The sequence below is a fragment of the Dipodomys merriami genome, unplaced genomic scaffold, assembly GCF_024711535.1.
Source record: "Dipodomys merriami isolate MVZ:Mamm:240054 unplaced genomic scaffold, mDipMer1.0.p SCAF_35, whole genome shotgun sequence".
In the NCBI taxonomy this organism is placed as follows: domain Eukaryota; kingdom Metazoa; phylum Chordata; class Mammalia; order Rodentia; family Heteromyidae; genus Dipodomys; species Dipodomys merriami.
In genome coordinates this window covers 13,575,445-13,591,437 of record NW_027205048.1, presented here as the reverse complement: position 1 = coordinate 13,591,437, position 15,993 = coordinate 13,575,445, and the positions used below count along the sequence as shown (strand labels likewise).

The window sequence follows — 15,993 nt, the reverse complement described above, 5'->3', positions numbered from 1 at the left end:
CAGAAAGAATTACTTTCAGACTGATGCCATGAAAAACCTTAGCCAAGGTTAGTCATGCAACAAGGATTTCCTGTCTTTCTTTTGTCTGTTGACTTCTGTATAAAATTCGCAGATTGTAATGATCACTAGTTTATAAAGAACTTACAAACGCTGTGCCGAAGGCCACAGAGAGAACGCCTTACTGTGGTTACCCATTGGGAATTGGATAGAACTCCTCAGGCTGGATAACTGAGCATGGATTCTCACAAGGAGGAGTTGGTTTTAGGTGGGTTCTTCAGTGAGAAAGTGACCTTGAACCTGCAGATAAGGTGGTAGGTGTGAGCGCAAAAGGACTACAAGTCAGAGGGTGGAAAGCAGGGAGACCCACTGAGCAAGTTTCCCCGTAATCTGGCACCTGAGCTGGCAGAGAATGCAGAGGAAGAGAACCATTAATGAATAATGCGGAGTAACAGGTCACTGGGACTTAACTATCTCAGAAAATAAAGGAGAGATGGGACCCAGATGCCTTGGGGACACTGAAGGATGCAGTGACACCCACGGCACTCTAGGTAGATGGACAGAAATTGGGGGACAAGGAGAAACTTGGAGATCAAGAGAAAGAGCTTGGTTTTGCCCACTTATGTTTCACACTTTGTGAACTTTGTGTGTCACAAATTTTCAGTAAGATGGGGGAGAGAGAGAGACAGAGACAGAGGAAAAGAGAGAGGGAATGAGAGAGAGCAAGAAAGAGAGAACGAGAGCTTTCTAGGAACCATGCCATGGGCTGCAGCCCTGTAGAATTGGCATAGTGCAATCCATTCCTATTCTGTTTGTTCTGCTGGCTTTAATTATGCATCTCTCCAGGGAAAACAAACAAGGCAGCCTGAGCAGAGATGCCGTGAGGAGTGGGACTTATTTCCCGACTCCTGGGATGTATGGAGAGTCACGTGTCTGTGTGGCAGTCTCTAGATGATTTCCAGACACTCAGCACAGGTGTGTGTTCTGTTCCTTAATTTGGAGGTGCCAGGAAGGAAGTAAAATGTTTTTAGAACTGAAGGGTTTCAGGCCAGGCGTCTGGGCTCACAGCTTATAGTCCTAGTTATTTGAGAACTGAGCATGGCCATTCAACATCAGCCTAGGCAGGAAAGTCTGTGAGACCCTTGGAGACTCTTACCTCCAATTAGACACCAAAATACGGGAAATGGAACTAAAGTGGTAGAGTGCTAGCCTTGAGCACAGAAGCTCAGGGACAGTGCTCAGGCCTGGAGTACAAGCCTCTGGACAGGCATGTGCGCTCTCTCTCTCTCTCTCTCTCTCTCTCTCTCTCTCTCTCTCACACACACACACACACACACACACCACCACCACCACCACCACCACCACCACCACCACCACCACTACAACCAAAACCCTCAGGTCAAAAAACTCATGTGTTTGAGGCTTTTAAGATTTATTATTCTCTAATTAGGAGACAGGGCACGTTCTCTGCAGGACCCTTTGCGTGAGTGGATGGTGGTCTTGGGCCTGTTCTCTCTTCCACAGAATCACAACCTAAGAGAGAAGGGAGAAGGGACCAGGGGTCCTTCAGGGAACTTACTCCAGGGGACCCCAAGAATGTCCCTATTTGCAGGTCTCAAACCACCAGGACCCCCGGCTGGGAAATGCTGTCTGGCCTGGGGCAGCTATGCGCAGGCAGGGCTGGGCGGGAGGGCGGAGGCTCTGTTTGCCTTAGTGCCTTGGGTCAGTTTCTCGGATCAGGAAGGTCCGATTGTCCACCTGCAAAATGAAGGGGTGTAAGGAATAATCTGGAAGTTTCCTAAGTTGGATTCTCCCCAAATCTCTGGGCAAAAGGGCAGCCGTCAGGGCATCCCTGCCAGCCCTTCGGGAAAGGGAGGGTGACTGAGATCCGAGGACAGAGGAGCTCTAGCACCTGTTGGGGAGGGTGGGCCTCGGGTCGGCTGGGCGGACTGACGGGACGGGAGGAGAGGGAGCGAGGGCGGGGCGGCCGGCTCGGCGCCCCTCCCGCCCCGCGCGCCCCGCCCGGCTGGCCGGGCACACACCCGGGCCCGCCGCCTCCGCGCCCCGCAGTGCCCGCGCCCGGCCCGCTCCGGCCGCCTCTGCAGCCCACCGGGCGCTCCCGGTGACCCCGACCCCGTGCGGGACCGGGTGGTGGGCATGGCCGCCTCCCTGGCACCGGCCTTGGCGCTCTTGGGCTGGGCGCTGGCCGGGATCGGCGTCCAGGGCGCAGCCCTCGAAGACCCCGAAGATTACGCGCGGGAGCTCTGGAGCCCAGAGCCCCACTACGAGCTCCCCGGTCCCGAGCCCCAGCCCTTCTCGCCCCCGCTGCCCCCGGGCCCCGGGGAGGACCAGCGCCGCCTCGGCCCGCCGGCGCCCGATCCGCCCGAGAAGGGGAGCAAGCGCAGGACGGCGCCGGCGCCGGCGCCGGGGAGGGAGAAGCCGGCCGCCCGGCCGCCCCCACCAGGTAACCGCGCCGGGCGGCCCGAGGGGGCGCCGTGGGCGCCACTGCCTTCCCCACCGGTCTCCGGGACCCCAGGACCCCCCCCCCCCGCCCGAGCCGTCCCCAACTTCCGCTCGGCTCTGCACTGCCTCGCAGGTAGACGCGGAGCCCGCAGCTGGGAAAGCGGCCGGCCTGGAGAGCCGCGCCCGCCCGCCCCGCCACCCTCCCGGGCTAGGGGCTCCCGAGGGCGCTGCTTCGGCTCCACTTCTTCAGTCTTTAGAGGCAGGGGTGGCCAGAGAGAGCATGGCCCGGCCGAGCGAACGGCTGGCCACACCTGGGAAGAGCGCTTATCCAGCCAGAGGCCCCTCTCGGGCCATCGGTTCCCCGAGCTCCCTGTATGCACAGGATGGCAGGGCCTCGGCCCACCTGGGGCGCCCAGGTGGCTGCTGCTGGAGACCCCGGAAGCTCCACTTCCCATCCATCCGGCTCAGCCTTTTCAAATGCTGTCTTGGTTTCTGCCAGCCCTGTCTCAGGAAAGCCACTTCTGTTTCTCTCTCTCTCTCTCTCTCTCTCTCTCTCTCTCTCTCTCTCTCTCTCTCTCTCTCTCTCTCTCTCTCTCTCTCTCTCTCTCTCTCTCTCACACACACACACACACACACACACACACCCTTGAGAAGTGGGGCTTTCTGTAATTGCCCTAGATGGCCTTTGGTCAGTTCCAAAGGCGACAATTTCAGTGCAAGGGGGCAAGCAGGATTGAGACCAAATCCATGGGTCTTGCAGTTGTCTTCCCTGAGAAGGTGTGTGAGACGTCCATCTGGCCTTCGGAATCATGGGAACTAAGATGCGTGACAGCGCAGTGCCTTGATCACAGGAGTGTGAAGAGACTCGTGCATTTGTATGTCACCTGTGGTCCTTGCGGGCACTTTGCACACACTTGTTTCCTGTTCTTTCTGTGGCTATGGAGGCTGGGTGTCCTGGTTATTTTACAGATGAGAAAGTAACTTTCTTAGTGTCATTTGCTGACTGAGAGATTTAGACTTCCTTCCCCTGTGCTTATGACTCAAGGCCTGTTTTGCTGTGCAGGTTGAATCAAAGCCATATGTGTTGTTTTTTACACCTGCTATGGAAAGGTGGTGGGGAGGCACATGCTGGGTTCTGGGGTGCAACAGGGGATGGCAGTGGAAAAAGCACCGATTGCTTACTAGGCAGGTCTGGGTTCGCCTCTAGGGTTCTGTGGATAATGATTCCACTTCCTGAGCTTCAGGTTCTTCAACTGAAGATATAGAGAGTAGCATCTGCCTCCACACTTACCTCTGCCCATTGCTGCAAAACCTTTCTGGCAAGGTGCTGGTTTGGTGATCTATGCCCTAATCCTAGCTACTCAGGAGGCTGACATCTGAGGATGTTGGCTCAAAACCAGTCAGGGAAGAAAAAAAAAATCTCTGACATTCTTATCTCCAATTAACCAGAAAACACATAGAAGTAGAAGTGTGGTTCAAGAAGTAGAGCATTAGCAACACACACACACACACACACACACACACACACACACACACACACACACACACACACACACACACACACACACACACACACACACACACACACACACACACACACACACACACACACACACACACACAGCCTTTCAACAGCTGCTTCCCCAAGCTTTCAGCTGTGCTCCTGGGAACCCTTCATTTGTTTTGCAGATCCTTTTTGAGAATCAACTGAGCACCAGATTCTGAGTCCAAAGGACAGAGAATGCTAGTCAAACCTGCCTGCCTCTCCTCTCTTGGACCTCACAGAAGTTGGGGGACTTTGAGAAAGCAGTCACAGGTGTGCTGAGTGTTGCACAGAATTATTGGGTACAAAGAAACAGGGGGGGCTTCTGGGAGCTGGTGGCTTACTCCTGTAATCCTAGCTACTCAGGAGGCTGAGATTTGAGGATTGCATTCAAAGCCAGCCTGGGCAGGAAAGTCCATGAAACTCTTATTTCCAATTAACCACCAGAAATCCAGAAGTGGAGTTGTGGCTCAAAGTGGTAGAGCACTAACCTTGAGCAAAAAGAGCTCAGAACAGTGCCCAGGCCCTAAAGCCTCAGGACAGATGAGGGCAGGGGGAGAAAAAGAGAGAGAGAAAAAGAGAAAGAGAAAGAAAGAAAAGGAAGGAAGGAGGGAAGGAGGGAAAGAAGGAAGGAAGGAAGGAAGGAGGAAAGGAAAGAAGGAAGGAAGGGTGGTGGGTAGGTAATGCTTCCCGGGGGAGGTGGTGTTTGACATTTGACAAGTGAGCCCACTATATTGTTTGGAGACTCATCATTCCAGGAACAGCTTTCTTTCCCAATAGAAAACAGCTTGGGAAGTCCCAGGCTGCTCTAGTTAACTGGGTCTGTGGACTCAGATGTTGCAGTTGGAATGTGGTTGTCCTTCCTTCATTGAGCATCTGCACTTGCCAGCCTCAGAATGGAGTCTCTGGAGGAGATATCAGGATGCAGAAGAGAAAGGTTATTTGCGTCTGGAGAGTTGGCTTGCTGCTGGAGATCAGCGATGGGGCAGGAAGCTGGTGAATAGTTAGTTCTGCCCCTACAGGAAATGAGCCTCGGGCACCCACCTGGATCCTATTCCCAAGCTGAAAACAGGGAATGGGCCTGCTGGGGAGCAGCTTCCAAGCTCACTGCTATTTCAGCCTTCTTTCTGATGAACTATGTGGGGCTGGCCTTCTTAGACATTCCCCAAATAGAGTAAGCCAAGCGTGACATCTCACACTTGTAATGCCAAATGGGTACAAATGTGTGTGTGTGTGTGTGTGTGTGTGTGTGTGTGTGTGTGTGTGTGTGTGTGTGCATGCATGGTTAGTAGAATCTTTTGCTCTAGATTGAAGTAATATAAGTAGTAGGGCGACTGGCTTAAGAGTGACCTTGATTTAGAAGAGTTTGTAGAGGGCTGGGGAGGTAAATTGAACCAGGAGAAAATGATCATTTCCGGCTTTAAGTGGTGGCGCATGATGTAGTAATAGCATTCACTCCACGGTGGGTGGGCTGTTTGCAGGAAGTTGTCTCTTTATCTGAGGAAGGTATTTTTGGAGGAGGGATGCCAGGGTTGTGGCCTGGGGTGTTAAATGCAAACTTGTAGAATTTACCTCACTGGGTGGATATTGGTAAGTAAGGACTCAGTCCTGGCTAGACACTGAGAGCAGAGACTGAGAGACAGGTAGGAGTGCAAAAGCACGGTACCTGGTATGAAAGTCTACTGCATGCATCATCTTAAAAGATGATGTCTTCCAGGTGTCTCTTGGGAGCATAAACACTGGGCTCGGTGGGAGGTAAGCAGGATGGCTGTGTGCAGTGGGCTCTAGGAGGGAGTTTGGATGGATCTGGGAGGGAGTTGATGGAAGGAACTGAGGCCACTGGGGATTTGCTTTTGGCTTGGATACCTGGCCACTGCAGAAATACTCCATGGATGTCAAGCACAGACATAGGTGGAGGTGACTTGGAGAACTGAGTATTTGGACTAATTGAGAGTGTAGGGCACCTGCAGATCCCAAAACTAGAATGTCCCAAACTCTGAAACACTTTCAGCACAATATGGTGCCACCCATGGGAATTTCCACGCTATGAAAGTTTGTCTCAGATACCAAAATCTTAAAAATATTGTACCAACTTCTTTTCAGGTGTTGTGTATAAAGTGGATATGAAACACAAATGAGTTCATGTTTGATTTGAGTCCATCCCTAAGATGCCTCATTATGTATATGCAAATATTCTCCTAATTGAAAACTTTGTACACTCATAAGATCACAATCAATTTGAGTAATGGGTACCCACACTATCCTGCATTTTCCATGAGGGGTGGACAAATTTCAGACAAGTAGAGTCCCAGTATCCTGAAAGCAATGGAATCCTTGAGCTGTTGCTTAAATTTTTAGTTTAGAGTAATTAGACACTTACAAGAAATTGCAAAATTAAGATGTTGAAGTGTCATGTGTGCTTCTCCCTTTGTGGGGTCACCCCCATGAATGAGCTTATATGACTATAGTGCTGGGTTTCTCAGCCTTGGCACATTTGACACTTGGACTAATTGTGGGTGTATATGGAGGGAGATTGGTACTGGGTTGTAGGATGCTGGGCAGCATCCATGGTCTTGATCCAATAACATTCCACCTCCAGTTTTCCTGACTAGAAATATCTCCACATGTAGGCAAATATTCTCAGGGCATTGAGGATGACTTCTGTAAACAGTAGGGGAACCAGGAAATTTGACAGCTGTAAACACTGATGACTAGATTACAATGTTAATCACATTCCACTAGTTTTTACAGGTATGTGTTTGCCGGTGTGCAGGAGTGTACACATACATGTATGTGTATGTCCATCAGGATATGGAACTATGGAATCTTCTTTTGAAGTTCAAAGGATTTGGTTATCATACAAGTTCTGAAGTCCTTGTGAGCATCAGAATTTTAGACCTTGAAAGAACCTAATTGTTCAAATGCAAAGTCCTGTCCATGGCAGAAGTCCAGCAGCTGGCTGCCCAGCCTCGGCTGCTCCCTTCCACAGATGGCTGGAACCTCCCTACCTGGAGGCAGCCCTTTCCTTGGATGGACAGTACTCACTGCTAGAATGTTCTTCCTCATATGGACTTGACAACTTCTATTTATTCAGCTGTTTTGGACTGAATCTTACAGTGACCAGATCCTTACCGCTGTTTTGGGGCTCAGGGTGTGAGCCTCAGGTTTGCTTATATGGTAAGCACCCAACTGAGGGCATGTTCATGGATTTGAGGTGTGCTTTGCTTCGTGTAGCACCTCCACTTTGGGTGGTGGCCATGCTCTTTCTAGAGAAAATGGAACAGAGTTCATATATGACTCATCTACCTCTCCCTCCCACACCACAGCAACAATCAAACAAAGTAACAAATAAGACTGAAGGTATAATTGGAAGATTCTGCTTCTCCATGTGTTGCCTCTTGGCTTTGAATAGCTGGCTCACATCCGAAGCCCTCACATTTGAATTTTTGCTTGTTCCTTTGAGGGCAGTTTTCTTTAAGCACTGACCAGAAAGCACCATTGTGCCACTACACAAACCCCTGCTGGAAGACCATAGAGCTGAGCTTGAGGAGCTTTCACAGTGGGCACTGGGCCATGTCTGTTTATACACTTGTGCCACCATGGTTCAGTTGGCATCTTGGGCTATGTTGTGCCCCAGCCCAAGGGGTGATAGCTGAAATTGTTCCTTGAGCAGATCAGGCTGTAAACAAAGCTCCTTCTGTTGTGTGTGCTGCCCCTGAGGACAGGTGGAGTAACTCCTATTACTCTTATGCGTTGTTTCTTCCCTGGTGTTGTGCAATTTGGCCTTCGGGTGGAAATGTCAGCTCTTAGGCAAAGCTGGAGTGTGAGGCTTAGGAGAATGTGTCTGTAAATATTTCTACATGTGTTTTAAAAGCCCACCAAGATGCTGCCCAGCTTGATAACTGACAAGCCTTACTGTCAGACCCCATGCTTGCTTAAGAGTTAAATCTGAGTGTTTCCTTCAGATTAGTTCCCCACAAGGCTGCAAGGGAAAGGATGCATTATAAAAAAGCATTAGCTTTCTAAGGCACCACCGCCCTTTCCAAAATGCTTTCCAAAGTCAGCTCAGTGCTGGCATCTTCCCTCCAGCCTGTGCCCACAGTTCCAGAAACCAGGCCTTCTGCCTGGATCACAAAGGGTGGGGGACCCTCCTAGGGCTGAAAGTTGGCTTGCGTGCTGTGGTGTAGCAAGAGTCATGTGTTTCGTAGCAAGAGTCATGTGTTTCCTGGAATATCGCAGTGTCTGTGACTGTCAGATCTCACGGTGGTCAGTGCCTTCAGGGCGGAGACAAAGGCAGCCGGGCTCCTGGGCCTGCATTCAGAGGTGTGGGTCCCTCTGGATGTCCTGGAGGGACTGTGGGGTTGAGCACTCTGGCTTGGCCACCCCAGCAACATATGTGGCCCACTTAGACCCCTGTTTCTGCAGCTGCCCCTCTGAGGTCATGACACCCATCAATTAGGAAGTCATTGGTTGTGGGGGAGGGGCTGCTGGCCCCATCTGGCCTTAGCCTTCCAGCTACTCATGGCATGTATAGAATACTTCCAGTGTTCATGTGAGTCCCCGATGGCACGGTTGTATTTAATGCCTGGTCTGTGAAAGCCACGTGTGGGACGTCATGTTAAGCTTGTTCAGGATTTGGAGATATCTGGGCTCACGGTCTGTCTGTGGGCAGTTGTGGGCACATATGACTTCTGCCAAGGCCTGATTCCTCCTGGTGGTGCGCCGATGGTAGTACCCTGTGGGTCCTAAAGGAGTCAGTGCCCAGCTTTCCAGGCTCTGGAGGGCAGCACGGTGATACCTCTCTCCTGTTTCTTGAGTCTCCAGCCAAGTTGTGAGCATGGGTCCAGTCAGGTAATACACCTGGGTTCTTGGCCTTTTCTTTCCCCTCCTACACCCTTTTAATTGTGCTGCCTGAAATCATCTCTCAAGAGCATTCCTGAAATCCAGGCTTTCTTGCCTCAGGCTGGACACTGAGTATAACCAAAACTCAGGCAAGCTGGCACCAAGGGCGCCCTGCAAACACCGGTGCACACATGCCCACTGCAGGTGTTACACAGGTACAAGACTCATCTTAAAGTCAACAGACTTGTCTGGTTGTGTGTGGGGAAGGTGACAGCAGACCATTCAGAGGGCAGGGGTATGGCCACGGAGGCCCCCCAGCCCTCACACCCCAGTCTGATGGAGTCTTCTGCACTAAAGGCTGGCCTGGGGTGGGCCAGCCAGGCTTTCCAGAGAAGACCGCCTGAGAGACAGAGCAGAGGGGTGCACACCGAGGTTGTCCTTGGTGCCCTGTCTGCCCCTCAGCCTCCCTTCCTGCCAGATCACGTGACTGCAAGCCAGGACAACTTTCAGCTGCTGAGCCAGCTCTCCTGGGCCCACATGAGGTTTTTGGGTTCCCCTGGGATCTGCCCATCTTGGTATAAGGGCTCCAGCCCTCCCCACCCCAACCCCTGGGCAGCTCTTCTTCTCATCCCTATAGAGCTGGAATGTCTAGCTGCTGATGTGCAGGCTTTTCGTGCAATGATTGTCTCACTTGAGGTCTCCAGGCTACATTTCTGGGGAGAGCGACCTGTAGGTTACATTTCTGGGGAGTTCTCAGAAAACCCCACTTGGCAGCTCTTTCCTCCTAGCGTGGGTTTCTTCACCAAGAGCAAGTCAAAGATGGTGAGAGGGAGAGCTGGGCCGGGCCCCCCTTCAGGGGAATGTGAGCCCCTTTGGACTGGAATTTCCTGGCAAAATGTAAAACTGTAGCAAAGGGAATGAGTTTTGAGTTTCTGGGGTGGGAGGGGATGGTTCCCTACTGTAAGCTCCTTGTATAGAGAGGGGAAAAAAAAAGTTTTTTCTATTAACCCAGAGGAATTATATTTATCACCATAGACCAGAATAGAACATGTGGCCTGCATTGGCAGTTCACTTTGCTACTTTTAAGGAATTCTGTTTTGTCACGCGGCCCAGATGGAGATGTTGATTTGATTCTGGCTCCTTCTCTGAACACTATTTCCATTCTCCTTCTTCTTTCATCTGTACCAGCCATATGTTGCCTTCTTGTTAGAACAGGAAGAGGCTACGGAAGAGGAATCCATGCTGGCTGGGACGGGCTCAGATTGCCAATAGGCCTCAGTTCTGTCACCACCTGGCTTCGTCCGGACTTTCAGCAGTCCTCTTCCTCACTCTGTTCCCATCTGTAAAATGCTGTTCCTGCCAAGGTCTGATGTTACCATCTATGTGAGAATATCTGATCAATTGAGAAGTGTATTACATGTGAGCAGTTAGCACCTGAAATAGAGCTTTGTGATGTATAGAGGGGATGATGTATTGATTGTGAAAAGATAGAAATCATCTATTTTTTGTATTTATTTTAATTTTTTTGTTCCTGTGCTGGGGCTTGACCTCAGGGCCTGGGCGCTATCCCTCAGCTTTTTTTTGCTGAAGACTAGTCTTCTATTACTTGAGCCACAGCTCCATTTCTAGCTTTTTACTGGTTAATAAGGGTCTCACGGAGTTTCCTGCTTAGTCTGGCTCCAAACTTCTATCTTCCGATCTCAGCTTTCTAAGTAGCTGGGATTTCAGGCTTGAGCCGCCAGTGCCAGCCAGAAGCCATGTTTTGATCAAGGATGGAAGGCCAGGCTCATTCTGAGTCCCTTATGACTTTCTGTGCAGTCAGTTCCTTGCCTTTTTCCTCTGAAGAGGATGTGAGGCAGAGAGGTAAATGTGATGTCCCAGGTCCCCCTGGGGCTCTGGACTGCAGGGAAAGGGCGGAGGCTGAGCCCGCCCTCAGCTGGCTGCTCCTGACCATCGCTCATCTCTGATAGTAAAGAAGGCTGGGCCCCGGTTGTGATCACTCCCCCAGGGGACTCTGCCCCACATGTGTTGGTCCTGCGGGAGAACCACACCTCCGGGCCTTTCTCTCCCAAGCTAGGGGCTCGTTGTCCTCATTGCTGCGCCGAGACGGTACCGGGGCCAGATCTTTGCCACCCACTCTCTGAGTCTGTCCCAGCAGGGTCTAGGGAGGCTGCCCTGAGATGGCTTGCAATGGGCGCAGTCTCCTGGGAAGGCCTGAAACAGAACATTCATTCGCAGCACGTTGGCTTTTTCTAAACATATTTTGTTAATATGTGTGTGTATGTATATATCTATATAGTTATATATATATAGTAACATATCTTTCTGCCAAATGAGACTCATGCATTTCCAACATCCATGCTGCCAGTGTTGCTAAATAACCCAAGTCTTTGTGGACCTTCAGTCGGCATTGTCAGAAGTGGCCGCCCTCAAGGTGACCAGCCAGGACATTCCTGCACATAAGAGCAGGACAAGTGCCACGACGTGACACTAGTCAGCATCCCTCCTCTGGCCTTGGGACGCCTTAGGGTTTTCTTAGTAGATATCCTGTTCAGTGTGTGTGGGGGTTACTGTCAAATAATGAGAAGTAGTTTTATTAATTGGTCCAAGCTGAAGCCTCAGGCTGTTTGTTGCTATTTCAACTTTCATTTTAATATCTCTTTTATGTATTAGGCTATTATTCTTGAAGTCTATTTTTTTTTATAACCTGTCATCTTCTTGTTTTTGTGTGTTTGGTTATTCACTGACATGATCCTCCCTTCTTCATACTCTCCCTCCATTCCCTCCCTCCCTCCCTTCTTTCCTTTCTTTTGTTCCTGAAGGGAGACCAGTGCTTCTGAGGCAGAGAGAGTGGCTTGGTATTGGGGAGAGAAGCTGGAAAGGTTGGGGGCTGGGTGCACAGTGAGTTTCCTGGGCTACAACAAAGAGTCTCTCCAGTTGGTGGCCACCATCTTCACCCAAATGCCCCAAGTGAGAATGTAAGACTCGGCTGAGAGGCATCCAACATGGGGGGAAATATAGCTCTGGTGTTCAAATCAGACTTCCACTTCCAGTCCATCCATCATATGGATGGTGCCTCTGTATTAGAGTCAAAAGCGTTTTGCAGGCTGACAATAGTTTCAGTTGCACATTGCTTTTATTGTGGTTGTTTGTTTTCTTGGGTGGTTTGGTGCTTCCTTTCCTTTAACCAGAAGTAAAGGCATCTTTCTATTCTTAGGGAAAAATGGCAACAGAAAAGGCCGGAGAAGCAAGGGTGTTGAGAAGGCTGCCAGCGACTATTACAGTGTTCCGGTGGCCCCAGAAGATCTCAGAGAGAGTAAGTGAAATCTTGGAGAACCCTGGTCCCACCTCCAGAGTAGCCACAAGCACCTGGTGCGGCTGCCTGGACCTCAGATTTCCCACATGTGGGGCTGCCTAGATTGTATCCATTCTGAGCCTTTGTGTGGGGGTGGAGGTGTTCCCCAAAGCTCTCACTCCCAGGAGGCACCCTGTCGCCCCACCAGACCTTCCTGATGGATTCGCTCAAGTTATTTCTGAATGTCCCGAGGCTTCGTTGCTCTCCCCACCCTTGGACTTTCCTTTCCCCCAAATAAAACCAGTGTCTTTTCAGTGGGTCCTCTTAGCTGTCTACTGCCTTGTGTGCACGTCTTACCCTTAAACTGATCCTAGGGGCTTTAGGGTCAAAGGCCACATCTTCTCTTTCTAAAAGATGCAGTGTCAGGCCTGTAGAATCTGGTGCCATGTGAAGATATTGGTGCTGTGATGACTTACCTTAGAATGTTCAAAGGTTTAGCTCCCAGACACACTGTGGCCCAGTAGCTACAGCTATTACTATTATTAACAATTGTGTCACTAGTATTGTTTCTTTATTGTTCTAAGCTACAATATCCAGGATAGCTTCCTGTTAATGCTAGTAAGAAACAGCCAGTTTTTTTCTTCCAGTTTTACTTTTTTAATTGAAAGCCACAGAGTTGCAGTACAGAGTTACTTGCCAAATACAACACAAATCTCTGAAATAAAATATTGGCCTCAAGAGACTTGCCCATCTGAAATTTTTTTCAACTTTTTTTTTTTGGTTGGTTATGGGGCTTGAACTCTGGGCCTGGGCACTGTCCCTCTGCTCTTTAGCTCAAGGCTAGTGCTCTACCATTTGAGCCACAGCACCACTTCTGGCTTTTTCTGTTTATGTGGTGCTGAGGAATTGAACCTAGGGCCTCATGCATGTGAGGCAAGCACTCTACCACTGAGCCACCTTCCCTGCCCTTCAACTTTGTTTTAGTTGAATTCTTTATTATGTCCAAGGAGAGGTTAGCATACATGGTACCAAAATTTTCCTTTCCACATAAGCTACAATAGAAGACAAGTTTAGTTATTTACCCAGTATTTTTGTAGCCACTTACAGTTCTCTTCAGCTAAATAGTTAACCTTTGAACCATGTTGATAATATTATGAAAATATCACTCAAAAAGAACCTACCAGACCAAATAATGACAATAATTTAAACCATCCTACCATCCTATGACCTGGTCAGAATGAGGTTACTTTTAAGCCCTCTACTGCCTGTGCTTCTTTTTACTAAAAAGATTTCCAGCCCACTAGAAAATGCTAACATCTGCACATACTACAGGATGGGGAAACATAAATGAGTTTCCCACTCTGAATTTTCTGGGCAGCTTACTGTATAGTAGTGTTGATGCCTGATACTAAGGTATATGCAGGTCATAGATTGTCAGAAATGGAAACTGACTGTTTTAAAACAGTAAGTGCCAGGTCCAATGTGTAACATCTTTGGTGCCACTCTGAATATTATGGGTATCATCATCATCATCATCATCATCATCATCATCATCATCATCATCATCATCATCATCAGTTTTATAAGTGAGGAAAATGAGACTCAGTCATACAGACAATGTGCCTTGGGTCCCACAGCTTGTAAAGGGACAAAACAGAGATTTGAGTCCATGATTCTCATCCTAGACTTTTGCTGAGCAACAGAGCAGCTTAAAATAAACAGAGCATTTCACGAATTTGCATTTACAGGGATGGCCCAATTTCGGCTGCCACGTGAGTCCATAAACTGTGTCACTGAGCTGATTGTCGTAAAGGGGATTTGCATGTTCCCTTGGGTACAACGTTATGATGTGGGGCTGTGTCTCTAACCAAGCCCTCACCACCAAAAAATCATAGGTAAAACGAACAGCATCCTAATATAAAAACAGAAGTCCACAATCATGAACTTTCTACAATAACCTGTAGGATGAAAAGTGTCTTCCATCTGGACGGAGAGGCATACCAACTTCCTGTCTCCTGCAAGGATTCAGACTGATGGCAGGCTATTTTGAGGGTACAATGTGATGTTGAGCTGTGTTTTGGGGTTTACCCTGAGGCTATGGTCTTTAGGGTCTCTGCACCTCAAGTGAGCTGGTAAAACCCCAGATGTTTCTTCAGGATCACAAATGCGGCAGGGCTGAGGGGTGTGGGGGCCTAGCCTCTGCGGCGCTCTGTTTTTTTGCTGCCATCAGATGTGGGCCTGATAATCCTTTGCTGTCTTATAAATTCTTAATGCTTTCAAACATGTTCTTGAACATATTGTGTCCAGATTTTTTTAAAGCAACTTCGGCAGAAGAGTTGGATTGAATTATCTTAGTTCTTTATTCACAGAATTAGAAGTTATTAAAATTTGGGGAGGCATTTTTAGGAAGAGTTCCAAGAACTATTTTTACACAGACACACACACAGTCACAGACAGACAGACAGACAGACAGACAGACAGACAGACAGACAGACAGACAGACAGACACACACACACACACATGCAGGTTCAAAGTTGCCTCTCTTCTGCCAACCTCCACAGCCTCCTGGCCCGTTTAGAGTTGTTTTCTTGAACTGGTGCCATGTTTTCTCAGGGTGGGGCCACTTGCCTCGAAGACAGCTATCATGGCTGTGATTCATTGAGTGTCCTGCATCTGCTTTTGACCTGTAAAAATTCTTCTGTGTAAAATAAGGAGGAACTGAGAAGGGAAGATAACTGGGAGTTGTCCTGATGTGTGTCTATGGGGTGGGGGACACGGTGCACAGGGGATAGAGCAGAGCAGCAGCACTGAGGGTGGTGCTGGGGTGTGTGTGCTGGACACATAACAGGACATGCTCAGGACCTGGAGCTGCCTTGCAGCGTCTCCTTAGGCTACAGTAGGGGGCTTGATGGAGATGGGGCAGAGGATGGCTGCCACAGAGGTCCACTCTTTTATGTCCAATGTGGTGGTCAGTACTGAGGTGTACTTCTTCATATCCAAGGTGATGGTCAATACAAAGGTGCTCACATTGTGTGCCAGGTAGAAGGTGGTACAGATGTTCCTATAGCATGTCCCAGGTTGAGGGAAGTACAGATGTCAAAGTTACATTTGTGGGTAGATTGTCTCTGATGTAGAAATAGCTTGAAGAGCTTTGCCCTGAAAGCAAGGATATCGCGCAGCTGAGATGCTTTATGGATGTTGCTATATTATAACAGCCTGCAAGGCTGCTTGAATTTTATTGATTTACCTCTTCGTCTCTTTCTGTGTCTATCCTTTTTTTTTTTTTTTTACCATGTATGTAGATTTTTAGTTCCTTCCTAAAAAGGTGAGGGCTTCTTAACTCTGGCCTTCCCATATGTCACATTTAGGACAAAAAGAAAGCAGGTGCCAGTGCTGAATCAAAGGCTGAAGAGGCTTTGCTTATTTCCACATATTTGTACCCAGGTCTGTGGCCCATGGAATTGAGTGGTAAGTGGAACAGATGTGTGTCTAACCTGTAACTTAGAATCAACCAGCTCTGCCCAGTTGATCTATAGACACCTGAGAAAGAAATGCTTATTTATGTGCTACTAAGAGTTTGTAATATTTTGTTACACAGCAATAACTGACTGACACAACAGCAATAAAAGATATCCTTGTTTTAAAAAGGTTGCATAGTATTCTATCATTCAGACACCTAATGACAGACATTGGGGTTGACTCCAATCCTTTGTTACTACAAACAGTGTTACAGTGAAATATCCAGGCACCAGGCAATTTACCATACACAGGTGGTGAAATGATTCCTTGGTTGAAAATTCCCACCAGGATTTCCCCCACCAGCAACAACCTGTTGCTACCTTTGTTTCTCAT

General features: G+C 49.0%; 1 protein-coding gene across 1 annotated transcript in view; it reads left to right on the top strand.

Annotated features, from left to right (window-relative positions):
• Positions 1-2,080: 2,080 nt before the first annotated feature.
• Positions 2,081-15,993, top strand: part of Cpxm2 (carboxypeptidase X, M14 family member 2) — a 107,183-nt gene continuing 93,270 nt past the window's right edge. The window contains exons 1-2 of the mRNA XM_069988243.1: positions 2,081-2,461; positions 12,063-12,161. Of these exons, the coding sequence (XP_069844344.1) occupies positions 2,155-2,461; positions 12,063-12,161 (406 nt within the window). The 5' untranslated portion in view covers positions 2,081-2,154. The remainder of the gene's footprint in view (positions 2,462-12,062; positions 12,162-15,993) is intronic.